General features: G+C 41.6%; 2 protein-coding genes across 2 annotated transcripts; one reads left to right on the forward strand and one right to left on the reverse strand.

Moving 5' to 3' along the window:
• Nucleotides 1-20411, forward strand: adamts13 (ADAM metallopeptidase with thrombospondin type 1 motif, 13). The gene is made up of 29 exons (XM_078249608.1): nucleotides 1-78; nucleotides 363-429; nucleotides 624-757; nucleotides 2488-2571; nucleotides 2824-2948; nucleotides 3052-3198; nucleotides 3994-4128; nucleotides 4794-4944; nucleotides 5051-5155; nucleotides 5264-5415; nucleotides 5933-5996; nucleotides 9050-9176; nucleotides 9270-9418; nucleotides 11576-11696; nucleotides 11900-11980; nucleotides 12067-12248; nucleotides 12404-12560; nucleotides 13007-13136; nucleotides 13229-13408; nucleotides 13567-13765; nucleotides 14344-14446; nucleotides 14533-14662; nucleotides 15743-15928; nucleotides 16002-16206; nucleotides 17474-17750; nucleotides 17833-17976; nucleotides 18061-18240; nucleotides 19191-19366; nucleotides 20059-20411. Exons 1-29 carry the CDS (start codon nucleotides 1-3, stop codon nucleotides 20218-20220), a joined length of 4131 nt encoding a protein of 1376 aa, XP_078105734.1. The 3' UTR covers nucleotides 20221-20411.
• On the reverse strand, nucleotides 20411-27419 carry LOC144517910 (carnitine O-acetyltransferase). The gene is made up of 14 exons (XM_078250160.1): nucleotides 27233-27419; nucleotides 25354-25623; nucleotides 25096-25214; nucleotides 24421-24474; nucleotides 24139-24304; nucleotides 23851-24025; nucleotides 23089-23267; nucleotides 22168-22268; nucleotides 21954-22073; nucleotides 21735-21857; nucleotides 21504-21639; nucleotides 21356-21418; nucleotides 21113-21250; nucleotides 20411-20988 (listed from the first exon to the last, which is right to left on the reverse strand). The coding sequence occupies exons 1-14, from the start codon at nucleotides 27257-27259 to the stop codon at nucleotides 20773-20775; spliced, it is 1887 nt and encodes a 628-aa protein (XP_078106286.1). The 5' UTR covers nucleotides 27260-27419; the 3' UTR covers nucleotides 20411-20772.
• Nucleotides 27420-27996: the final 577 nt, after the last annotated feature.

Below are 27996 nucleotides of genomic sequence, written 5' to 3' on the forward strand. Positions count from 1 at the left end.
ATGTTTTTTACGACTCTGCTCTGTCTGCTGTTACTGTGGCCTGGCTTCGCCGCTCTAATGAGTTCTCCATTGGACGAGGTAGGTGGAAAGCTGCGGTTGAACAGGAGCACTGCAGTTAGTGATTCTCCTGCTCCGGACATCTGCAAAGTACATTGAACTCTTCAACTTTAAACTGTTTATCATCCTGTGAAAGCCTATGACCTGCAGAGAGCAATAACTATGTTTTACTGGATGTACATGACAGTCACTAAAAAAGTTTTGTGTTTTCATTCTTGGACCACAGATCTAAATTTGGTTATACAGGCTAAAAGCTGCTGTTTCTAAAGGACTTACCAATTGTAATTGTGTGTGTCCTCTTTAAGCTTTTTCACCACTCTTCTAGTAAAAGACACATAGATTCCTCTCCTGGTTCATCTCCTGGTGCCTCAGGTATGTCTCTGTATGGCTGAACTGTAAAAACGGTTTGAAGACTCATACTGTACATAATGCAGTGAGAACTATCTTTCTGTGATGGTGTAATTAGGTGTGATATGTACAGTAAAACACCATATATAGGTAATATACAGAGAAGCAGATTACTGGTGTATGGTTATACTAAATTTATGTCTTCTCCATGTTCACAGTGAGTGGGCGAGTGCGTCGGTCGGCTCTGATGCCTGATATCACACATCTAGAACTGCTGGTGGTGGTAGGGCCTGATGTCCAGCAGGTCCACAAGCAGGATACAGAACGATACATCCTCACCAACCTCAACATTGCAAGTCTAAGCACAACAGCCTACGTTCTGTTGATTGGCATTTGCCTTAAAACAAATGTATGGGAAAATTTAGTGGAACTAGGGATGCAAGTACAAGTAAATTACTTGGACCTACAAAGAATGTACTTAGGCTACAAAATAACGTGCATTTGTCAACTATACACATCACACCACATAGCCCTCATGTCTAAACCAGTGATATATCTTTTCTATATATTATCACTTTGCAGCCTGTGCACACAACTGATTATCAATCATAACACCAATGTACTTAGTGTAACATTACTATAATTAACCAGAAAATAGACAAAACTCAGACAATTAGACAAAAATGAACGACAATAAACAAATAGGTTATGGACACCGCGGCGGGTGCAACAAGCATTATTAGGCTACATACGTGCATTAAATAAGATGCCACTTCCTATAGAATTAACAGCAGAAGAAAACATCATCAAAGCAGACAAACTAGAGATGTATAAGCAATGAAAACTCCACAGTGGCAAATGAATATTTACATTTAGTATGTTTTCCAGCATGCAGTGTCACCTCCCTGGAGCGCTGCCCTACTGCAGCCGCAGACACAACAGCTGCCTCAACTCAGCTGCTGATTTATCTAGTTTCTTTTGTTCCATTATCACAAAGTTTATCACAACTTTTTTTGTGTGACTTGTTCTTACTCTGTAACGGATGTGACTTGAAATGTAGTGAAGTACAAAACTTAAGATAAAAAAAATACTTAAAGCTTTAGTGAATAACTTTTTGATATTATTGAACGTCCGTTACAGTCAAGCCATAGCCAAATGAGTTGCTACAGAGCTAATTAAGACTATCAGCTCCACACAACTCTCTCTGTATTTCTCAGTATGGCTATGTTCAGAACATTGTGTCGTCCGGTGACTTTCCCGCGCAGAAGCTCAAGTGAAGAAGACCTTTTCTGAAGAGTCCATCATGTTCTTTTTAATCCTCCGTGTCATCTTTGGCTACTAGCAACTGCGTGGAGGAGGGGTGGGGGTGCATGCATGCTCACGGAAGGCTGTATCATGTGGATGCGCCGACAGTGTTGTTGTCATTACTTAGAATTCCTCATGGGGCGGCAGAAACTACGCACTATAGCTTTAAAGACATATTTTGAAGATTTAAATCCAGCTCTGTGTCATGGTAGTGTGGGCAGTGTGTGCAGATGAACGGTGGCCTCAGTGCAAGGAGCTCCCAGGTAAGCTGAGCGGCGGAGATCTGCAGAGATCTGCCAGATAACACAAAATGACGCATTGAGCAGCTGCTACAAGCTCAGTGGAATTGCGCCACGGAAGGAAAGCCAAACACCATCTAATCACACTGCCCAAAACAAACATGACACAGAGCTGGATTAAAATTGGCAAAGTATCACTTTTAAGTAAAAAGTAAAAATATTAATTTTCAAAAAATACTTACAAGTACACAAAAAACTACTTTGTTACAGCAATGAGAGTAAATGTAATTTGTTATTTCCACCCCTGAGTGGAACAAACTTAAACCAACACTATTTACAGCACCCTAAGGCTGAAATAAAGCGTAATGAATAAATAATGAAGACAATTACTGTAAAAGCAACACAAGCTAGAGAAAAAAATATGTTCAGATGTTGTACGTTGACATAACCAGACGTATAGAGTGCCCTGTTATACTATAGACCCATTACACTCTGAACATCCTAAAATATATTCTTCTGACTTCTAATTTCCACCCAGGCCTCAGAGCTGTTGAGAGACATGGCCCTGGGCGCCAACATGAGGGTGCACCTGGTCCGCATGATTATCCTGTCAGAGCCAGAGGTAAGCGGCTCCTTGTTATATGTTCAATGTAGAATCAAGTTCATAAATGAGCAGATTTTAGAAGTAGTATTAGTCATTTCAAATCTCTATAGCTCTTGTGAATTAATTGTTCTTGTGTAGTTTCAACATTCATAGGTACTAAGCTAATGCTGTTAGAGTGACTTTGAATGGAAGAAATGGGAGAATACGCTACATTCAGTTTCTTTATGTTTTATCAATGCCTTACTTTTGTCACTGTGGTCACTCTTCTAGCCAGAGATCCAAATGTCACCCAACATTACCTCCTCTCTCAGAAGTGTGTGTGACTGGGGCAGAAGAATAAACCCCTTAAATGATACAGACCCACTTCACGCTGATCTTCTGTTATACATTACAAGGTGTGTTAAATGAACCTGGCTGTATTGTAAGAGTTGTAAAATGTTTTCTTAATATTTAATGAATTAACAAACCATTGTACTATATGTCTACTATCACAAACAGGTATGACCTGGTGTTGCCTGATGGGAACAACCAGGTGAGGGGTGTAGCGCAGCTGGGTGGGGCTTGCTCCAGTGAATGGAGCTGTGTGATCACAGAGGACACAGGCTTTGACCTGGGGATTACCATTACTCATGAGATTGGCCACAGGTAAAAAATAGGGACACACATGCTCAACAGTGAAGCTACATTAAATATATGTTTACAGTACAGCGTGTAACCTTATAAGGTAACACTTTAATTTACAGGTCTGTCATTTATGAATAATCTCCAAGAAGCTTCCTGGAAATACCTATGTAATATGGCACTAATTATAGGGAAAGTATAGACAGTTTTCAATTGGTACACTTTCAATTTAATAATTCAAATGAATTGCTGCCTTAACAGATCTTTTAGTCAGTTCACAGCAAGTCAGGTAAACACACAGACAAGCTTCTAATTAAACATATATGGAGAATAAAGTGTCCAATAATAGACATACTGTATAATGAATGAATATTTACTTAATTCAAATGGAGCTTCTACTTTAAGGACATTCCTATTTTCCCTATAATTAATAACAACGAATATGGCTCATTCCTGGAAGGTTCTTATAAATTATAAGGAAATTACAGACCCATAAAAAGATTTAATTGCCCTTTGCAAATTAATGTAGCTTGGTTAAAAGACTATAGTGAATCACGTGGAATCCTCCACTGTAGAACAGTGACAATACTGGACCCTGATTGGCAGACAGTTTTAATGATGTTAATCCCTGGAGTGGAGATTCTAAAGTTTGCAAGTATTCACTGCAAAATGGGGAAAACTTGAAATATCATCACCAACTTTTAATACATTAATTAAGATTGCTTCATGGTATAAGCACCTTAAGAGATGTGTATTTTTTTTTAAAGTGTACAACAAAGTATATTTAACATATTGTATATTTAAATTACTTTCACCCAGTTTTGGAATCAACCATGATGGAGTAGGAAACACCTGCAGCAGGAGTGGGTTCATGATGGCCTCTGACGGAGGCTACAACAGTGTGGATCTGACCTGGTCTCCCTGCAGCAGACACGAGCTGCTCACATTCTTCAGGTGGGCCAACCTGTTCCGATCAGCTGTGCATTCATCACTTTCATCATACTGTGAAAGAATCAAAATGCTCAATCAGCAGAGAAATGCACAGAGCCTGTATCTAGAAACAGTGCCTTTAAATGGGCCGTTAGGACTTCCTTACGGTTGTGATGTCACAAATGTACTATACAGTGCCGTTACAGTCATTCCCTGACTGCATTGACGATGCAGAGACACAGTGAGGGCAGATGTGAATGACCAAGAAACGCTGACCAATCAGAGCAGACTGTTTTTTGTTTTTTTAAGTAGCTGCTTAAAGACACAGGCACTAAAATGGAGCGTTTCAGACAGAGAATGAATACAGATATATTCAGAAAGACAGTATGAGAAAAATGTGTTTTTTTTTAACAATAAAGCATCTAAACATGTTCTATGATAGACCTAAAATACAAATATGGACCTGTAAATGAGCATAACATGGGACCTTTAACTGATTTCCTTCTCACATTTTGAGAAAGGTTAATGTAATATCTGGCTTTGATTTGATATTCATTAAAACCTTAATACATCTTACAGTAAGTATAGGAACTATCAGTGTGATTTACTCTAAGTAGTTTACACATGTGACACAAACCAGCTGTAGTCTGGACTTGAAAATGAGATGTCTCTTGTTTTAATGTTCCCAGTGAAGGGAAAGCTGAATGTGTAAAGGACCTGCCTGCACTGGGAGGCTCGCTACAAGACTGGAAGCCTGGCCTATACTATGGAGTTGATGACCAGTGCCGTATAGCTTTTGGTAGCACTGCAAGAGCCTGCTCTTTCACCAATCCTGACTTGGTAAGTCACCTGTAATAGCAGCTTGATACCACCAGGTGGCATATCACATCAAAAATATACCACTTCTTTTAGTCATGTTTGCAATATTGCTCTGCTTTTCTATCAGCCAGCTTGCCGTGTCCTGTCATGTCACATTAACCCAGATGATAACAGCTCCTGCAAACGTCTCCTGGTCCCACTGCTGGACGGGACAGAGTGTGCACCTCATCAGGTACTGCGCCATTTTGGCGCAATCATTCTTCCACTGAATCATTTGAGTGTTACTCAATAAAAGGAGGCCGTGGCATGTTTGTTCATGAGGTGCATTCCTCTCTCCCAGTGGTGTCTGAAGGGGCGTTGTGTGTCTGCAGATGAGCTCAGCTCCTCTGTGGTGGTACATGGCTCCTGGTCCAACTGGTCTGAGTTCTGCCCCTGCTCACGGACATGTGGTGGGGGAGTCACTCACCGTACACGGAAATGCAATAACCCAAGGTAACAAATGTGATGCAAGCATCAATCATAGTCAGTGCTGAAGATCCTGTAAATGGGGCGACGCCTGCAAGCTAGTTCAGGCAGTCAACTCGAGCGGCACCGCTGTATACACACGTGACATGCCTCACTCTCCGTAGAATTTACCTAACACACCCTCTCAATTTGGCGGTTTATTTAAGCTGCACATTCCCCCATCTCTGCCTTGTCAATGCTGCTGCTGCCCTGCACCTGTATCGCTGCCTGCTTTCAGCCCCATCACCACCCCGGCATTTCCTGCAGCCAGAGGGAAGCTACTTTATCATCACTCCCCAATATCTCCTGTAAACCCAAACTGCGGGGAGTGATGAGGTCGGAGTCTGGCTGCCAAACACAATGTTCCGCTGTTATAATAAACATTTCAAACGTGACTTGTCTGACTGAACTGTACTTTATATATGTGATAAGGCTGTCCCAAAGTGTACGGCTTATACTGTACATGACTTGTTACCATAACATTTTGTCATGTCTAATTTTTCAGACCTGCTTTTGGAGGGAATGACTGTGAGGGACCGGATATTGAAGCTGAACTTTGTCACCAGCAGGTAAATTCTTACTGTTTACATTGGGCCTCCATACAGTACAGTAGGTCAATAGTATTTACTCAGTGGATCACTGTACCCAGAATCGTCCCACTTCTTTTTATCAGTGGTGAAATGTGATATATCCATTCACTGAAGTGTTGTACTCAAGTACAAATTTGAGGTACTTGTACTTTACTTGAGTATTCACATTTTGTGCAACTTCATACTTCTACTCCACTACATCTCAGAGGTAAATATTGTACTTTCTACTCCACTGCATTTGTCTAAAAGCTTTAGTTACTTTTCAGATGACAGATTTTCATCCCCTTCCTGTCCAGTGAAAACCATGTATCTCCAGATGTGGTGATTTTAAATGTTTGTGATAAACTGAAGGATGAAGTGTCCCTCATGTGTTGAGAAAATTCTCCTACTTCTTAAACTCACTCAATCCTTTAAAAAGCCTCTTGGATTAGCAAAAAAAATTTAAGATTAAACTACCCAACAGTATATTATGAGTTAAAATTAGCACAACCATAAAAATCTACAGCAGTAAAATGCAACATACACATTAATGCAGCAGGAATATTAATCCAGACACTTCAGATATACTAGTAAAACACTGACAGGGAACATTTTACTGCACAATAGATACTTTTACTTTTGATACTTTAAAGGTCCTGTGACATGCTGCTTTTTGGATGCTTTTATATAGGCCTTAGTGGTCCCCTAATACTGTATCTGAAGTCTCTTTTATATAGACCTTAGTGGTCCACTAATACTGTATCTGAAGTCTCTTTCCCGAAATTCAGCCTTGGTGCAGAATTACAGCCACTAGAGCCAGTCCCACAATAAACTTTCCTTATGGCCGTTTTACAGTAACCGCACCCAAGCTGGTGCGCGCCATCGTGACGTCAAAATTATGTAGATTTTGCCGTCGCGCCCGGATTTATAGCACACGAGCAGAGGTCGCGCACCACTCTTTTTTTTTCAGCGGCGCGCGACAAAGCTGAAGCATGAATGAGCTCCTGAGCAACCGGATGCCAGGACTCTCAGAGTGACTGCAAGTCTCTCTTGTAAACACTGGGTTAAAGGACAATTCTGGCGCAAAACGAACCTAGGGGTTATTAACAGATGTGTCTGTATACTTACAAAGTTCTCAATGCTTCAGTTAACATTTAGGGACCCTCATTATGCTACTGTTGAAGTTTGGTGATATTTTGAGCCTTTTTAGTGGTATAAATAGCGATTTGTTTTTACTTTCCCTGTGCCCCAAATACTAGCATTGTAAGCTAATCAGCGGTCCGCGCTAGCGTCTTTCAAGCTACAAACACATTCGATTAACATGAAAACATGTCCCAGAGAGCGATGGAGTGGGTACACGTCTGTTAATAACCCCTAGGTTCGTTTTGCGCCGGAATTGTCCTGAGTTCTTTTATGGTGAATGAAAGGCTTGATCCGACGAAGTAGGTCATCAAATCAAATCGAAGCATTGACGTCAATGCTGCTGCCAGTTCTGCCGTTGTTTATCTTTTTCTTCTTCTTCTAGTCCGTAGAAAGAGCAAAGTCGGTAGCCTTTCCTCATTAGTGCCACCCATTTTCAGGAGAAGACTGCAACTACGGCGATCCCATGACGTCACATTTGCGCGCGCCAGCTGGGCTGCAGCTACTGTGTAACGCCCTTCCGGATGTGCCATTTCTGTGTCTGTAGCTTTAAATGCTATTGAGGAGGAGATAGAGTGGGGCAAGGTGGAGGGTGGAGGTGTGGCCTTGACCAACTGCCATGCTTTGCTTGTTTGCAACAAGGGGGTAAGCTTCGCTTCAGAGCTCGAACCTCCTATGGCGCCATTTTGATGCTACCAAACGATCACCCGACGTTAGCATTCCATTGACTGCCATTCATTTTGACGTCACTTTGACAGCGAATAACTTTACATCTGAAGCGTTTAAAGACTTTTTTTGTAAAAGGCTCCATTACCTTGTATCTCACATTATGGCTCCATAGCAGCCGTTTTTATAAAAATAGGCTAACGATTGTGTCATAACCACGTGACTTACTGTCGCATAGTAGAGGAATTACCGTATAGTACAGGAGAAGCTCGCAAGCAGTTTCAACTTACATTAGCTGTTTAAGTTTAATTACTAATGTTAACTAGCATTTTAGTTAGCAATAATTAGCCTGTGTCCATGTTATCTCCTTACCTACGCTCTCCGTCTCTGCAAGATTGGGAATGATTGAGATTTCTCTTGGCACAGCTACCAGAAGACTTCCAACTTTCAGACAGGTTGCTCACGTCATATTTACGTTGTCTCTCTCAGTTGGAGGCTGCGCAGTAACGGTCAGCGCTCACCGGAAAAGTGCTTCTAATATCCTTCACTGGTCTCAGAGCAACGGGATCTGTTGGTCCATTATATACTGTCTATGGTTTGTCTCTTTCTCATGGGCGGGCCAAATTCTCTGGGCGGGCAAAGCAGAGAAAGGGGAGGTAACCTTTCCCCTTATGACGTCATAAAGGGAAGATTCCAGAGCGGCCCATCTGAGCTTTCATTTTGTCAAAGGCAGAGCAGGATACCCAGGGCTTGGTTTACATTTATCACCATTTCTAGCCACTGGGGGACCATAGGCAGGCTGAGGCAACTCATATTAATGTTAAAAAAAAAACTCATAAAGGGAAATCTTCATGCCATGGGACCTTTTAAGTACATTTAGCTGATAATACTTACATACTTTTACTCAAGAAAGGTTTTGAATACAGGACTTTTACTTTTTACTTTTACTAGTGTGGTATTCGTACTTTCACTGAAGTAAAGTATCTGAATACGTCTTTTACCTCTTTTTTAATGATCTTTTGGTGGCAGTTTGCAGACTGTGCTCCCATAACAAGCCTCCAAAACCAGAAGCATTGACGGTTTTGACATGGAACAGTGTAGACAATTAGGGGCAAAGAATGTATTGAGCCTGGGGCAAAGTGAGCCCTGAATGCCTCTATAGTGGTTTGGGGCTGAATGTGCAAACAGAAACTATCATCAGGCCAGAAAAATTCTTGTTTTTCATTTTCTTACCACACATGTTGCAGCCATGTCAGCACACCCAGCTGGATTTCATAGCAGAGCAGTGTTCCCAAACAGACCTCCTCCCCCTCTACCTGCTACCAAACACTGCCTCCTTCTACACCTGGATCCCTGCTATAGGCTTTGCACAAGGTGGGCCTAAAGACATTTTTAAAAACATAAAACGCTTCAAAGGGACAAAACCTTTATTTCTAACATGTGTTTTTATCTTCTCGTCGTTACTAGGGGATAAGCAGTGCAGATATATGTGCGAGTCAAAAGGAGAAAACTTCCTAGTGAGCCGGGGCTCTCAGTTTGTGGATGGGACTCGCTGTGAGTCAGACAGCCAGCCTCCCTTTGGCTCAACAGCTGCTTGTCTAAGAGGGAAATGCCAGGTAAAGAAGACTAAGTAGATGCAGTCTCTCTCTTTTACACTTTTTTTTCAGTTCTAGAGCCCGACCGATAAAGGATTTTTAAGGCCGATATCAATACAAATATTTGGTGACTTAAAAATCCGATATTCTGATATATCGGCCGATATGCATTTAATTTAAAAAAAATCCAGAAACGCGTAACAAAACATAAACAGATTTCCCTAACATTAGTTATTTGTAGTTATTTATGAGTTCTCACTAAAATAATATGATAATGCAGTTTAAAAATAAACTTGTTTGTTTATTGTCACAACAGAACAGAGGAACATCAAAATATGCAGTATTAAAGTTCTGATAAATAAAATGTATAAAAATACAAACTTAAAGGCATACTATGTAACTTTTGCCTCTTTGGTCCCCCTACAGACCGCGGCTGTAGTTCCAGACAACCTGTAGGGGGACCGAAGAGGGAAAAGTTACATAGTATGCCTTTAAAGGGGTGATTATATAGGGTATTTTACACGGTTCCTTAAGGTCTCCTAATAGGGTATGTAACATTGGTTGGGCTGAAAATTGCCCAAACGCTATTTTATTAGGCCCTTAACTACCCTATGAATATGGCTGTATTTGGAACAAGAGCTTTTCTTCCAAATATGGTATGCTCATGAATATTTAGATGAGCTGCGCGCTGATTGGTTTGAGCGAACCCCAAAGAAACACATTGGAGACGAGACAGCAGGTCTCATATTTCAGACACTGCAAAGTTATACATTTCGGCTATTTCGTTATTTTTATTCACTTCTGAGACTTTTTTAAGTGAGAAATCAACTATATAAAGTTCAAATATGGGCCGTTTTACGAAAATGTATGGCTAATTGCAAATTTGGTAAGACGTGTCGGACTTTAGCTAGGAGCTCCACACAGTCTGACGAGAAAGCGGCAACCTCCATGCCTAGTGAAAGTCACTGTTTCTCGGTTACTGGACTACCGGGGCTCGGGGCTCCGCGGAGCTGGCTGGCTGCCAGCTGCCGGCATAACTAGAGTATATTTACAGTTTGAATTTCGTCACGCCACTTATATAACATATACCCCAAGGTCTTATAAAGCTAACAATGGTGTCCGATTTCAATTTAATGCATTTTTGTGAACATTAGGGATTTCGTTAGCTGCTACTGTCCCTTCAATCCTATGTGTACAGATTGCGGCTAGTTAGCTTCACTTTTGGCATAATTAGAGTATATTTACAGTTTGAATTTCGTCACTCCACTTATATAACATCTACTCCAAGGTCTTCTAAAGCTAACAATGGTGTCCGATTTCAATTTAATGCATTTTTGTGAACATTAGCTAGGGATTTTGTTAGCTGCTACTGTCCCTTCAATCCTATGTGTACAGATCATGGCTAGTTAGCTTCACTTTCGGCATAATTAGAGTATATTTACAGTTTGAATTTCATCACACCACTTATATAACATCTACCCCAAAGTCTTATAAAGCTAACAATTGTGTCCGATTTCAATTTAATACATTTTTGTGAACATTAGGGATTTTGTTAGCTGCTACTGTCCCTTCAATCCTATGGGTAAAGATCGCAGCTAGCTGCAGGCCCTGGAGCTCCATCAGGGCCTCGGCATTTTGTAGTCCAGTAACCCAGAAACGGTGACTTTGCGCGGGTATGGAGCGCCGCGGGCTTCCCTTCGTGACGGAGATCCAGCTAGCTCACAGCGAGCCGGAGTCTATGAAGTAGGACACGGCGGCAAGGCAGAACCGGCCGCTGTCACGTAGCCTACTGAGCTCCTGCTGAACTGCGACACACAGTCGGACAAAATTTGCAATTAGCCATCACTAAACTGTCATTATGTCAACTATGACAAGGTAAAATCGGTTTTGCATTCAATCACCCCTTTAAGATATGAAACTTAAAAGGTTAAACACAAGTGTTGCAAACAGAGACGTTTTAGGGGGACAAACTATGCAACGCCAACACTCATGACATGGTTGAAGGGGATTTCGTCCGTTTTTATTTAATTTTTTAAATATTCATTTATCGGCCATTATAAATGCCGTTACCGATAGTTTGGAAAATGCCTAATATCGTCCGATAATAACGGCCCACCGATATATCGGTCGGGATCAGTTCTTACACCTTATTAAATGTACTGTTTTGTCTTATTAAAGCTGTTTGGCTGTGATGGTGTGCTGCGCTCTGGGGAAGTGAGGGATGTGTGCGGGCTGTGTGGTGGAGATGGATCATCCTGCAGTTTGATCTCTGACTCCTACACTGGTGGTCAGGCTAGAGGTAGCAAACAACAGCATATGCTGTAGCTATTAAACACATTTGATGACAGAAATTGAATTGATGACAATTCTTTTGATTTTTTTTAGATGAAATGAACTGATTAATTAGCAAAAAGAATCAATAGATGAATTAGTACTTCAGTACTTTCAGCCCTAATTGCTGTATTATCTTTAATGAGTTCTGATTCATTCTCTCTGTTTCAGAGTACACCACCTTCCTCTCTCTGCCAGTGAATGCCACACAGGTCCATATCGTCAACAGGACACCTCTGTTCACTCACATGGGTGAGCGTCGTCACTTTACTAAAGATTTACGTTTCTACAACAGAGTTTACAGGAACTGGAGTTGTTTTTGACATTTGTATCCGCAGCTGTAATGGTTGGGGGTCGGTACATTGTGTCCGGGATGGGAAGCATGGCACTGAATATGACCCACCCCTCCCCACTGGATGATAACCGCCTCGAGTACCGCCTCCACCTGACCCCTGACCTTTTGCCTGAGATGGAGGAGCTGCTGCTGCCAGGGCCGCTGTCACAAGAGATAAACATACAGGTCAGGAGAGAAAAACTTAATTTTTTTGGGGAAATGAATTGAATATATTCAAGAGTTAGACTTTCTCCAACATTTTTACACGTTAAGAAGAAATACTCAGCAGAAATCAAACGGGAAATACTATCTGACTTTTATAATTATGATTCTGTTTGCAGGTGTATCGCAAATATGGAAAAGAATACGGAGAAAAAACTAATCCAAACATTAGCTACCAGTTCTATGTACCTACCAGAAACAGTGAGTTGACAGACATTACACCTAAAGGCGAATGGGCTGTCCACACAACACCCTGCTCTGTCTCCTGTGGATCAGGTAAGTAACTGTTAATCACGAGTCATATGGAAGAGCACAAAGAGTAAACACAGCCTAATATAATATGATGTATTTGATGGCAGAAGTCATTAAAAATGCACAGGCTGATTGCACATTAAAGCTTAGCTCTTTTGTTTTAGGAGCCAATGGGTTTTACAAATAAGATGAGGCATTTGTATGATAATGTGCAGCAATATTGACCTTATTAAGCAAGCTTTTATCCTATACTTACAGTGTCTGTCTATTATAAGGACACTGCAGTGTTGAATATGCCAAATTCATTTAACCATTGCTCTGATCACACGTTTTCAGAAGCAAATGCCACCAAATGTCAACTGAACTGATTACCCAAATGATCACACACAGCACAACAAATGCAATCATTTGAAACGTTTTGTGTTTAATGAAGTAATGTGTTCTTTCTACACATATTGACTTTTTAACAGGTGTACAGAAGCATGTATATGTCTGTGTGGATGCAGATACTAACAACCATTTGGAGGAACACAACTGTGAAACAACTTCTCCCCCCGTACCACCCCACACAAGCTGTCAGCTCTCACCCTGTCTCCCCAGGTTAGGTTCACACACAACACTGTTCATCTCACATACTGTACACATGCAGCTCAGCACAAACGATTATACATGAATAATGAACTGTTTTACAGGTGGGATACGGGGATGTTTGGGCCTTGCAGTGCCTCCTGTGGTGGAGGAGAGAGAGTGCGTCCTGTAAGATGTGTTCAGAAACATGGAGCCGATGTGGAAAAAATTCCAGATTCTAAATGCCCACCTGATACAGCTCCAAATACTGTTGAAAAATGTAACCTGCAACACTGCCCTGCCAGGTATAAAGTCTACACTGTAATGTTGAGCAGCTATTTATTTTATTTACCAAGAGTGCATGGGTCAAATAACTTCCTACGGCCGCAGAATATGTAGGATTTCATGTGTTAGGAGTTTAAAAAAAAAAGAAAGAAAGTGAAACCCACTTTTGTGTTTACAGATGGCGTGTGTCAGAGCCAGGAGAGTGTTCAGCAGTGTGCGGGCCGGGAGAAGCGAAACGCATCGTGTCATGCGTCCGGCCCGAAGACAGTCAGGATGTTGAAGTGGATCAAAGCTTTTGTTCTTTGCAGATCAAACCACCTGATTCTGTGCCCTGTGTGGTAGATGTTTGTCCCATTGGATGGGAATCTAAGGGAGAGGTAAAGTAAAAAAATTTTTTTTAAAAAAGACTAAAATCTCACTCTTATTTCAAAATGTGAAGCATCTCTAAATATTGTCTTTCTTTTTTCAGTTAATAATGTATTAACATCTGTCCATACGCATTCAATCAGATAGTCTTCATACAACAGTTTTACAATAAAAGAAGAAGAAAAAAATACATCCAAGAACAACAACACACACAAAGAACAAATAATACAAAATAAAAAAAACTTAAACAACTAAACCTTAGTAACAAAGACAGTCAAAATCATTTACCCTTAAAACAGCACCTCTTGTAATTGAATCAAATCTACAATGTCACACCTTTTTATTGCAATAGGCCTTTAATACATAACAGGAAGTGATCCCATACCTGGCTAAATTTCCCTTTGCCATTGTTCAATCTAGCTATTGAGTATTCAAAGGAAGCAGTCTCTGTCATACGTTTAGTCCATTCTGTGAGTTGTGGCTTGTTTGCATTCTTCCAATTGAGCAGAATAAGTCTTGCTGCAGTAATACCGCCTGCCATCACGAGTCCAAACTGTGCTTTGGTGACAACATTGTCTTTCTTGACCAGGAACAGCCCATGCTAAAGTCTGATGTGTCGCCACGCTCTGGACAGGCCCCTGTGTATGTCTGGAGTCCTGTTATCAGCCAGTGCTCTAAGACCTGTGGCAACGGTAAGTGAAACAAATATACTCACCATCACTCAGAAACAACATGTCCTCGTCAGATAAGGTCAAAACAAAGCCTGATGCTTACGTAGGAACCCTACAGGTGTGGTTCTCCTGTGTGGACCACCAGACCAGACTGAGGGTGACTGACGTCCACTGTGATGCTTCTACCAAACCTCCTCCACAGTCTGAGGCGTGCAAAACATCTCCCTGCCCCGCCATGTGAGACTCCATGCTTGACATGCATATAACATACAGTTAATGGCAGTATGTGTCAGCATGTATCCAGACCTTCCACTCTCTTCACTGTGCGTTGCCGTTCTTAAACTCTGTTCGCTTTTAGGATTGGGCATCGAGAACCGATTCCTACTTGGAATCGTTTCAAAAATTACGATTCCAGTAGAATCATTTCTTTATTGGAATCGTTTGGAATCAATCGCCAGGCGCTTGTTATGTTGCAGCCTTGGAGCACAGTAAGCAGCGCTCTACTGTAGTGTGGCTTTATTTTACATTGAAAAAGCCCTGTAAAACTGCAAACCACCATTGAATCAAAATAAAACTTTCCTCTTATTTGTGAAAATAGGCATGTGACCCGTTTCAACTCCACCCCTCAAAGAATCGGAATCGAGAATCGATGAGAACCGGAATCGAAAGGAAGAATCGGAATTGGAATCAGAATTGTTAAAATCCAAACGATGCCCAACCCTATTCGCTTTGGGAAACAACAAAGAGAACCTCTGAGCTAGCAAGCTACGCACTGAAAATGGCTAGTTTTGAAGAAAACTTGGATCGTGCATTAAGGCAGGTCTATTTGGTTCTTTCGGGGAATGACTGTAAAGATTTACAAAGAATATGTTTGCGGCATTTACTCTCTAACTGGGACGTTTTGGAAAAGATTGGCAGGGATTTGTCATGAACAAAATACACACAAAAAAGCAAAAAGCAGAGGTTTAACCATGTATCCAGCGAAGTTAAATAGCTCACGTTACTGTATTGTGTGAACAGTTAACTTCATGTAATATTGTATGTGGCGTTTTCTGTATTCTGTGCAAATGTTCCACCAAAACAAGTTCCTTCCCGAGACTATTTTGCAGAGCCACCGTCGCTGCGTCCAGAGCTTAACGCCGACCAAGACGATTGTGATTGATTGATTGACTCCTATCCCAGAATGTATGTGCGGTGTAACCAGTCCTTACTCCACAGTGCTGTTGAGATAGGTCTGGCAATGCAAGACTACCATTTTAGACAAAGAAGCTATGCTGTTTGAAATAAGGGTTTGAAAATGCTTTTTATATCAACCAGGTGGCGCTCTAAGCAAGGAGTCTGCAGTGTAACATGTGGAGGAGGGGTGGCCAACCTGGTGCTGTACTGTGCCAGAGAAACAGAAGGGGAGGAGGAGGAGGAGGAGGTGGTGGAGGATTCAGAGTGCAGTGACTTTCCCAAACCCACAGCAGTGGTTTCATGTAACGACTACAGCTGCCCAGCAAGGTGAATAACACACATCTAAAATACATTTTTTTGCAAAGATAAAATGATTTAAATACCACTGTCATTCATCCAGGTGGAAGGTATTCAACACATCGCCCTGCTCGGCGTCCTGTGATTTGGGTGTATCTCAGAGGACTGTGTCTTGTGTCCAGTTCGTCTATGGCAAGGAGAGTTTGGTGCCGGAGGAGAGCTGCCACGCAGCTGTCAAACCAGCCACCAGAGTGCCCTGCCTGGTGCAGGTCTGCACCTTTAGATGGGAGGTGAAACCATGGAGCAAGGTACATTTCACAGGAGGCACATGGATTGGAATATAAAGATTAGATTACATTCAAGATGACTCAATTAGTTGTTGATCATCAAGTCGATTGAGAGAAAATGAATGGGGATCAATTTTGATAATCTATTAATCATTGAAATAAGTTTTCGAACAGAAATGTAAACCATTCTCTGGTTCTCAAATGTGAGTTTTCTGTGTTTTATATCAGTACAAACAGAATCGTTAGCTTTTGGACCCAAACAAACAATTGTGATTCTATTTTTCGTTATATCTAGACATTTTATAGAGAAAATGATTGATTCATCGAGGAAATTAATCCACATTGAAAAATAATCACTAGATAAGATAAAGAATAAATAATAGAAAATAAGAACAAAGACAAATGGGTGGGACACTTTCTCATTACTCAACTTGTGTGGCTTGGGATTACTATCTCCAATATTGAGTCAACATCCCATTTTAAAGCAACACTAGAGAACTTTTCCCGCTTCGGTCCCCCTACAGGTTGGAAGTGGAATTGTCCATTACATTACATTGTGCAAGTTTGCCAGATCGGGTCACCTCGGATCTGTAGTTCGAATGAACTGGACAATGTAATGTAATGGACGATCCCGCTTCCAACCTGTAGGGGGACCGAAGCGGGAAAAGTTACATGGTGTTGCTTTAAAGGACTGCGCCAGACTTTTCAAATCAATCTGCACTTAAAGCAACACCAAAGATTATTTTGTACCTTAAAATAATGTTTCCAAAATCGTTTCAGTGGTTCATCAACTCGTAACAGGGTGAACGGCACTTCTGCATTCGCTTTGCTGCCCTCTATTGGCTATAACCGTACTACGCAAGATCGGGTAGCGGATCTGTAGTTCGAATAATAATGGTAATGGACAATTCAGCTTCCAACCTGTAGGGGGACCGAAGAGGAGAAGTGCTTTGGTGTTGCTTTAAACTGCATTACCATGCAATGAAAATGTAACACCAAATTAATTTTGTATTGTATGGAAATAATTAATAACCATTTGCTGTCTGGAGTTGTAGAAAAAAAACAACACATTTTAAAAAATCTGTACAGAAGCATTCAAAAATGGTTAGCAAAAATGAAAATTGTACAAAGCTTCTTGTGGTATGGCCCTTTAAGAAAATGTTCTTTCCTAGGACTCAGGATTCCTCTCCTTGTTGCCAGACATGCAACCCTATATTTACGCATTATGCTAATTTTTTCTTCTTCTTTGATGTGAATCCTGTTTATTTGGGATATCTTGCTCATCCAGTGTTCAGTACCCTGTGGATATGGGATCCAGTCCAGAGCTGTGTCCTGCATGGGCCCCTCTAAGCAGGAGCCCCTCAGCCCTCTGTTTTGTATGCACATGCCCAAACCCATCACCATCCAGGGCTGCTACATGGCCGGCTGCGGAGACGTGCTGCCCATCTCAGATGTCACCACTGCAGTTACGCCACAGCACCCATTGGACCATCCTTCTCCAAGTCCAACGGAGGCGATCACCATCCCACAGGCCACTACAAAAACCAGCCCAACACCTAAACCCAGTTAGTACACATAAACTACCCTTTCTTAGTAAGAGCTGAAGGCAGCTGCAGGATTATCATTACAGTGTCTGTGTTTAACCAGGTGCATGTGGACAGCTACTCCTGACAGAATCAGGCATGGTGGATTTGAAAAACAGGACCGGCCGCTGCACAATATCCATAGGTCGACCCCTAGATGAGGTCATTCATGTTAAAGTGGAATCTGGCTCCTTGAACTGCAGAAAAAGTAAGTTTTATCAAAAACATAAAAGGATATTTCCTGTGTCATAACTAGTGCAGCTAAACAAACTCTGTGCATGTGTTCCTACAGAGGAATATGCAGCATTTTTTGACCGACTGGCAATTGTGAAGAAGTGTGAGCAGATAGCGGGAAGTGAACTGACCACCAGAACCAACGTCCTGCTGGTGCGTCAAAATCTGCTCACCCCAGGAAATGGGGTCGTGTTCACCTACACTTCACAGAAAAACACGAAGAAGAGCCACCATCAGGGTAAGAAATGCTTGTGTGGTCAGCACGTGCAGAGCTGGGGTGGCATGATGGATTTTTTTGTTTTTTTTTTGCAATCCAAAAGGCTGAAATTTCCTATATCTCAGATGAGTGGATGGTGATTTGTGAAAGAGGCTTTCCTTGCTTTTTGGAATGGATGGAAGTATATGTGAATTGAGCCCAATGTTTGAGCCTATTGCAACATAAATGTTCATCTAGATAGATGTACACAATATCGTGAACACTTGCACCGTCTAATGCAATCCAATACAAAAGCCCTGCAATAAATAGTCAAGCCAAAAATATAGCTAAGCTTGAAATATTCTGTAACACTTGAAGGTATCTACATAAGAGTGACATGACACTGTCATGAACATGACTTGTTTATGTTTATGACACGTTGAAGACAGTGTCATGTCACTCTTATGTAGATACCTTCAAGTAAAGTGTAACCAAATATTCTTTCCTTGTTGCGATTGTCAGAGTGGCGTTGATTCAGCTACAATAGTTTATGTTGTTGTGTGCTTTTATTTTGTCCACTTCATCTCCCATACACATTTGGAGGTGACAACCTTTTAGCACTTTTAACTGCCTAAAAAATGACTAAAGTGGGGCGCCTGGATAGCTCACCTGATTGAGCGTACGCCCCATACAGAGGCTCAGTTCTTGCTGCAGGTTTGATTCCGACCTGCAGCCCTTTACTGCATGTCATTCCCCCTTTCCTGTCTTCAGCTGTCCTGTCTAATAAAGGCCTAAAATGCCACCAAAATTTTTTAAAATAAATAAATAAAAATGACTAAACCAGTCTCTGACTCTGACCCAGTCTCAACAAATATTAACCATTTTGAGCTTCTCAATGGTAATAGTCACTGCCAGGCATTGGATTGCATTTAACTGTACACGTGTTCATAATATTTTGTTCAGATGAAATGTACCATGTCTTTGGCCCACAGATTGTGACATTCAGCTGTTTTCCCCAACTGGTGTCTTCGAGAATCCAACAACGTCCAACACTAACCACACCTGTCGAGTCCTCATCAACGCCCCTCCCTTGGTGAAGATCAGAATCCAAGCGCTGCACATAGGATTAGTGTTCAACTCCACTAACTCCCAGTCTACATACATCATGGTGCGGACAAGCTTTTTAAAGGACAAATCCGGCGCAAAATGAACCTAGGGGTTAATAACGCGTGTACCGAGTCGACCGTTCTCTGGGATGCGTTTTCATGCTAATCGAATGTGACCACCACGCAAACCGCTAATTAGCTTATAACGCTAGTCGTCGGGGCAGAGGGTAAAGTAAAAAGAAATCGCTATTTCTATACCACTAACAAGGCTTAAAATAGCACCACACTTCCACGGTAGCATAATGAGGGTCCCTACATGTAAACCGAAGCATTGAGAACTTTGTAAGTGTACAGACAGTTTATTAAAAAGATAGTTCAGAAAGATAGTACCGGTCACGTATACAGATGGGAGCCATCTTGGGAAAACAGTAACCAGTAACACAGCTCAAGCACGGCGTTCGTCGTTCGACTGGCTATTTTGAGCCTTGTTAGTGGTATAGAAATAGCAATTTCATTTTACTTTACCCTAGCGTTATAAGCTAATTAGCGGTTTGCGCTAAAACTGGTCACATTCGATTAGCATGAAAACATATCCCAGAGAACGGTCGACTCGGTACACGTGTTATTAACCCCTAGGTTCATTTTGCGCCGGAATTGTCTTTAACACTAGTTTCAATATGCTATATACTTTAATAGGAAGAAAACTGCAACTGTAATAACTACTGCACTATTTTGTCTTGTGTTTCTCGTTCAGATCCGGGACATGGATGTCTTAAAGACCAACGTGTTTAAAGGCCAACAGCTGTTTCAGTGGCACTCCTCTGGAAACATGGCTGAGATTGAATTTCATGGAGATTACCTGCATTCCAAAGGGAGCTTCAGAGCTGAATATTCCTTTATGCGTCTTTTATACTAAATATAAACTATCTCGAGGAGGTTTGAAATTTACGTTAAACATTTCTTTAGTTTACAATACTTAACGTTTTTGTAACAGCCATTAACTTCTATTCTGCTGAGTAGGTAGACTTTACTGTAACAAGATACCTTTGGTTTTTATTCCTATGTGGTAATTAATTCCGACCCGAAATAAATAATAAACAAACCAAAGCACTCGAAATCTTTAAGCATCAAGCGAGGACAGTATCATTCTGGAGACTGCACTAGGGACATGTATAGTATAAATAAATAAATAAATAAACATTTATACTATTACAATCAGCAAATTATGTTAATTTAAAGTTGATATATAACACAATATATTAAAATATAGACTTTCCATCATAAAGAATCTCACACATTGCACTTCCCACAAAGCTTTGTTAACGGGTTTCTCCTCAGCTCCAGCACACTCAGTACATTGTGTGTCTCTGTCAGCGTGGCATTCTGCCAGCGACTCCGGCACCGGTTCAGTTCCAGCTCCCGTACAGCCCAGAGGGACCCAAACGCCACGCCGCGCTCCTGTGTGGGATCACTGCTTGGCTGTAGCTGTGTCTTCCAGGAGAGCTCTCATGTCCAACAGAGCGTCCTCTACAGCCTTGGCAAACTTGGCAGCGTGCGTCTCCTCGCAGCTGTTGAAGGCCGTGATGGCGATGTTGATGTGCTCATCCATGGGATTGTAACACACTCCGTAGCCATCTGGCACCATTGGACCAAAGCACATCACACAGTCTGTCTTGGAGCCAACCTGGACGAGTCCGAAAGAGATGGGAGAGATGAGTGCAAGCAAACAAATACGACGACAAATAATCATTTGCTCAGAAATAATAATAGTAAGACTGTTGATTTTCTTAGAAACAAATATACTGTACCTGGCTGGTGGAGAGATTATAATGATGAGCCACAGCAAAAGAGGTATCCATGAATATCTCAGGCATGGAGGTCAGCTCTTCAATACTCAGCAACCTTAGCCCGAGGAGGTGTCTGTCTATAGCTTGTCCATAGATTGCCTAAAAAAAATAAAAAAGTTGAATGTGTAGAACTGAGAATAATCAGATGGTGTTCTAAAAAAAAAAAACTTCAGATTTTTCATGTTGATGAACTCCAGCTCTCACGTTGTACGTGTGCTCCTTATGTGTCTGAACGGCACCCTGCAGCAGCGCCAGCCTCTCTGCGTTCTGTTGGGAACAATTAGTGCTCTGTAAGACATCTTATATGCCTTAAATTGTACATTTATTGTGAAAATGAATGGTGTATCAGTACCGGTTTAGATGGGTCTTGCATTGCCTGGACGAATTTGAACGAGTCCGCAGTAGTTGCACGGATTGCGTCTGTTCGCCCATATTTGAACATTCGTAACGATGCGCTCTCGTACGTCGAGCAGCACATATTATACATCCTGGGATTCAAAAACAGCACACAGGATATATCATGTAACACACTTATAATGTCTTCGTCCAGCATCATTTTCGATTACGAAAAAGGATTTCTTACCTGAAGTAGGCCAGTTGCAGAGCCATTTGCACGAAGGCATCTGGACTCAGCTTATGTTGCTTTGGGACATTTTTTCCAAAATGAGAAAACATAAGCACCTTCACATCTAAGTCATGCACCATCCTGATGAAACAAAGAAAAGAGTGAGTTGAACAACAAAATGTCTGACAGCAAAGACCAGACAAGTAGTAATCACAATCATACCTGCACTTTACTTACATGTTCATATTTTGTTTGGCTCTCTCAATGTCTCTCTTGACCTCAGGTGTTATGTTAAAGCGCAGTTTCAGAGGCATGGGCAGGGGAAACATGGGAGAGCGAACTATTTCAGTTCTCCGCCTGTTGCGAAAATATGAAAACACTTGCAGTCTATTCATTTGAGTTCATTTCAAAATAGGGGGAAACACTCCTCTAAGAATGGACAGAAACTTACATGTATTTAACAACGAAATCGATGAGAAACACAATGGGTGGGCCCTCGGCAGGTGCATGTTCATACACTAGTCCACATGTACCGTCTTCACCAACGATGAACTGAGGACGATTGACAAACACATTGAAATTCTCAGACCTTACTGCCGTACCGTTGATCACAGAGAGGTGAAGTCCCTCCCCTTCCGGTGGACCTCATGGGACCTTAATTTGGAAAAAATATGAACGGAAGTGCAAGGGCAGACGCAAAATTATTTTTTGATCCCGTTTCATTTGAGCCATGGATTACAAATATGATGCTCGTCAATTTAAAAGATCATTTTTCATCCGAAGAAAGTCTCAGTTAGCCGTAGGTTTGTCACGTGACCACTTAGTTTTGTGTGAAACCGCTCAGTGATCTCTCGTCTCACACAATTTACGTCACCTAGCTTGATGCTCAACTTGCTCGCTAGCTAGCTAGCTTAGCTCTGTTCCACGACACATGTAACGTTATCTTACCTGATTATTATCTTACCTTATCCAGTGAAGTGTTTTCAGGAGATAAGCAAAAGAACGGGCGAGATCCTCTACTCATTTGAGTAACGTTACATCCCCGGTACGATACACACGGGCATCGTAGCTTCAGCAAGACGTCATCCATGCGACGTTGAAGTGTGATAGTCTTTCTAATTACGTATTTTCACAGTCTTATACTGCAACAGTTTAACAATAAACTGAGACTTTCTTGACGTGCGAAATTATCTGTTAAACTGATGAACATCATATGTGTAATTCATGGCTCAATTCAAAACGGGATCAAAACATAATTTGTCTTTCCCCATTCACTCCCGTTCATATTTTTTTCGAAACATGGGTTCCATGGACCAGAAGTAGAAGGGCGTGGCTTTGGCTCTCTATTGTCAATGGAAAGTCTCAAACTCACCTGTAATGTCTTGTCAAACCAGCGGTTGCCGCTGTTCCAGCGAGCTCCTCCTCCATGCAGCATCTGGGCAGCCACGCGGCTCGGGTACAGCTCGTCCGACACCCGTGGCATCGGGGCATCCAGACACACGGTGAAGATACTTTTCTGGATGGCACGGACTGACTCCTTATTTGTCTTATCTGAGGAGGAATATAACTGCTTTCAAGATCAAATTTTTCCACAACAGATTTTTCTCTCAAATACTCGTCTAGATCCTTAAAGCTATGGTGCGCATTTTATATGTATGAATGTCCGTTACATTCAAGCCATTGCCAAATGAGTTGATACAAAGCTAATCAGCTCCACAAAACTCTCTCTGTATTTCTCAGTGTGGCTATGTTTACAAAATGGTGTAGTCCGGCGACTTTCACGTTCAGAAGCTCGCTGAGGAAGGACAACGGCAACATTCAGCTTTGGAGACGAAGAGGACATAAAAATTACAAGATAAGTACTTCTTCTGAAGAGTCCATCATGTTTTTGTTTTTTTTATTCCTCCGCATTCTCCTTGATTCAACGGGTTATACGCTTCTAGCAAGTGCATGAAGGAGGGGTGGGGGTGGTGCGCGATCACCGAAGGCTTGTATCATGTGGACGCGCCGACAGTCTTGTTGTCATTACTTAGAATTCCTCATGGGGGAGACAGAAACCCCGCACTATAGCTTTAGGCTAAATTTATTCTAAATCGAGAATAAATCTTTACGTTTTTGTCCTTGCTCTGCTCACCCTTGATGAGGCTGTTATAGGCTTTCCCCCAGGTGTTGCGGTGCTGTGATGTGAGGATGCCAATAGGCTCCTTGTTAGTCTGTAAAGATGAGTTCCAGATCTTCTCCAACTGCATGTAAATCTGGTCTTCTGTCAGCGGGGTGCCATCGCTGTGGTACACATCCAAGACAAAGAACTGTGGGGAAAGGCTAGGTCAGGTTAATTCAGCCACAGATCCAAATATCCACGTTTCTGGTGAAATGTTGAGAAGTACAAGAAGGAGAAGAACAGCAGTGCCATCTAGAGTACCTGGAAGTTGTGGACCACAGTGATATGAGTGATAGGTGTTTTCCCGAGAGTGTGATTCACAACAGTATCTCTCTTTGGACCAGGGATACGACAGGAGGACAGGATCTGGTAATACTGGTTCATGCACAGCGGCTTCTCACTCAGATACTCTATTGGCAGGGTATCACTGTGACACAGCACCTTGCATTATACATTTGCAGTTTTATAAACCAACTGAAACTGAAATTGATCATGAGCTTTCTGTTACAACAGTATATTTGTACTAGTTTCAGGCAAACTCACGTGTCAATCATTTTTTTAAAGTCCAATACTCCTGCAATCAGTTTGGCAGCAAACCTGCACAGAAGACGTCATTGTGTCATAGACAAACATATGATAATTCTATCGTCTGTTTTGTATCAATGTTCTAAAGCCAGTGTGCATATGAGGGGTGCGCAGACAACACAAGATTCAATTATCATATCGCTTCAGATGACAGACAAGTGCCACTGGCTGACACATTGTGAGCCTACTGTACCCGACACACCTAAAACTTTAGCATCGGCTTAACTCCATTCCATATGGTATTTCTATTTGGGGCCACCATGTTCACTGCATATCCCATGGATCACTGTAGTCAAAAACGGCTGAGCAATGCTATAAGCAGACCAAAGGGCTTTAAATAGCCAGCATGTGGGTGGAAGCCTACGATAAAGGTCAGCTTGAAACTCCAGTTTCATATGAGCTTGTTTATACTGCACTTCAACACAATGTAAATCACTTTGGGAAACAACGTTATGAGTGGGCTTTTAGTTAGACAATTAAGGTTTATAACTGATATGAAGGGGAACCCAAGAAATGCACAGCACACATTAGAAGAGCTGGCACTTCTTTTTTTTATGATTGTAGTAGGGATTTGTTTAGTAAGAAGAAACAGCTTTGTTGCTGTGGTTTTACGGTGTTTGCTGGTTTTCTCACCTCATCTGTCCTTGTCGATCATGGAAGCGCATGCGAGGCAGGACCACCCCTGGGCTGGTGTAGACCGCCACCGGCATACGGCAGTCTAGATAGGCTGACTGCATCCACCATTCTGACAGCTACATAAAGCAGTAGTCAGAAAGCAGGATATAATAATGCTTCCATATTTTCTCCATTGCTTGTTTAGATTGCAAGTCTTCTATATAAACATATAGATAATACACCAAAACATTCAGCTAAATACATCCGGGTATCTACCCAGTTGTCTGTCTTGCGTGCCCGTCGCTCCAGGCTTTTCTGCAGCCTTTCCCCAACACCACCCTTGAGGAACTCCTCCACCAGCTGCCCGGTGTGTTCCAGCTCCTCCTCGCTGACGATGGGCTCCAGAGCAGCCAGGTATCGCTCACACGTCTGCTTCAAGGGCGGCACAGGCAGCTTAGGTAAACCCTCCTGGTGCACCAGGGTCCTCTCTGGGATCTGTATTACTGATCTGACCAGGCGACATGGCTTCACCAGGCCAGGCCGCAGCTGGAAGACATGGTCTTAATAAGCACAAATTCTTCTCTGCCATTTGAAATCACACAGGCAAAAATATTACACTAGAAGGTCTAACACTAAGAACGTGTCACAACTGCTCTTTGGTCAAATATTTTAAATGACTATATGGCAATACTGCAGGCCCACTGCCTTGATATAAAGGCAGTGAAAATGTTTTTGTGTGGTGATAATCTCACTAGTTAAACTAGAGCAGGGGTCTTCAATGTTTTTTAGGCCAGGGACCCCTTAGCTGAAAGAGAGACCGAGTAGGGACCCCCTACTGCATATATTGTATACAATTGAGTCGATATTAAACTGGGCCAAATGGATGAAAATAAATGGTTATTATTTATACATCACGTATTAACGTTAAACATACATTTGGAAGGCAAAGTGAATCCTTAAGCTTAACTGTTTGGCTATCATAGTGACTACCTTACCTATAGTAAGCTTACCTTATAGGCCAATTTATCTTTGCTATCAATATGTTGGATTCATATTAACGTAACATAACTCTGAGGACCCCCTAGGGGTCATGGACCCCCTGTTGAAGATCCCTAGAGGATTAACTGGACTAAAGGTCTGGCTGGCTGGCTGCTGGGTCACAAATCCAGGTGTCAACATGTTGTCGAATATCAAGTGCATGCAATCAAAGCCTCGCATAGGAAATGACTCAGTAGTTCAGTGTTGTGAACAACATTTCTGACAATATGTAAAGGTCTATACTTTACAGTGAGGTGATTTAAACTCTGAAAATTGACACCAAATCAACTAAGCAAAGCAGTCCTATTATTTGTTTGGACCCAGTGGTGTCGGCTCTACCAACTTATAAATAGAAGGTTGACACGGCTGAACCTCTGAAATGGTAGATAAAAACAAACACACATGCAAGCAAGATAAAGATCTGTGCCCTCGTGGTCACTGCTGGATACTAATATTAGGTCAGTATTTGATATAGACTAATAATAAGATTTGAAAATAAATGTGGTTGATGCTCACAAATTAAGTAACAGTGGGAATACGAATGAATACCGATGTAGTTATAATAATCATTGACTTTAATAGGACATCATTTTCAGTTGTGCCTGGGCAAACAATAAAGAACTTCCGGTAGACGCTTTCAAAATAAAAACGCTATGACCACCGTGTGTTGCAGCGTTGTTGTGTTTTTAAGCAATTCAAACCGCTACAAAATAATATAAAGAGAAGGATAATACTGAATGGGGGCTCTGTAACGAATAAAACTACAATTGTAGTGCTTGACCGATGTCCTTTTTTGCAGCATGCGCAGTAAGTTAAGCTAACGTTTTGCTATCGGCTTAACGTTAGCTAGGCTAATGTAATGGTTATGCATAATGTCACAATGCAGGGGTCGCTCTAAATGACCACTATTCCATAACAAATAGCGTATCCGACATTTTGACAGCATACAGTGTTGAAGTAGGAATTAAATTTTAACCTAAATACTGTCACATTGTTGCTGTCCTGTACCGTGCCCCACCCCCGTCACTCAGTCTGATGCAGTCAAAGCAAATGTAACTTTACTGCGTTTGTTGGTACGCACTTATAATACATGTAGACTGAAAAGCAATAGACTCACCGCGGCCTTGACAAAAACACCCAACATCTTGTTAAACAGCCACGTTAAAGTATTTGGTTGTCCCGGGAATATAGATGGGAAACCTTAGGGCAGTCATGTCTTGTCTCAAGGACAAGCACCGTGCAGGCTCTCTCAGCTATCCGCCCCCCTTGGATCCACCGAGCAAAGACAACTGCGAGCTCTCCGCTAAAATTCCTGTTTATCCAAGTGGAGTTTGGTACGTTGGTAGGCTACACTGACACTACACACTGCCGTTTCAAAATCTATTTAACACTACATCTTTCAGCAATAATAAGCTGCCTCATTTCATGATCCTATTTATTTTATTAGAATAAATTATAAAGCCCAGTGATCCATGAAAACCATATGCCCAAATAAATTATTATTACCAAACCAATATGTATTACTAGCCTATGTTATGGCAGCGTCATCAATTATAGATGATAATATCCCACAAGACTGGTAAAATAATAGCAATGGAAAAAAACAATACAAGGTCACTATGTATGACAAACCCACTCTTGAGCACACTTAACAAGTGCATAATTCATCAAGAGTTGAAGTTGCGATTTAAAGCCAATACATCAGTGTTTTTAAATGTTGTCAGTTTTATTGATTAATGAAAGCAGGCCCTGATATAAATAATACATTTAGGTACAGAATGATATGCTGCCTGATGCATGAGGCTGTACAGATCTTTACTGGCCACATGATGGAGCTCGTCCAACATCCTTCCACAGAAACAGTGTGAACTCATTTCATCA

Source organism: Sander vitreus, chromosome 5 (genome assembly GCF_031162955.1).
Source record: "Sander vitreus isolate 19-12246 chromosome 5, sanVit1, whole genome shotgun sequence".
NCBI classification, from domain to species: Eukaryota; Metazoa; Chordata; class Actinopteri; order Perciformes; family Percidae; genus Sander; species Sander vitreus.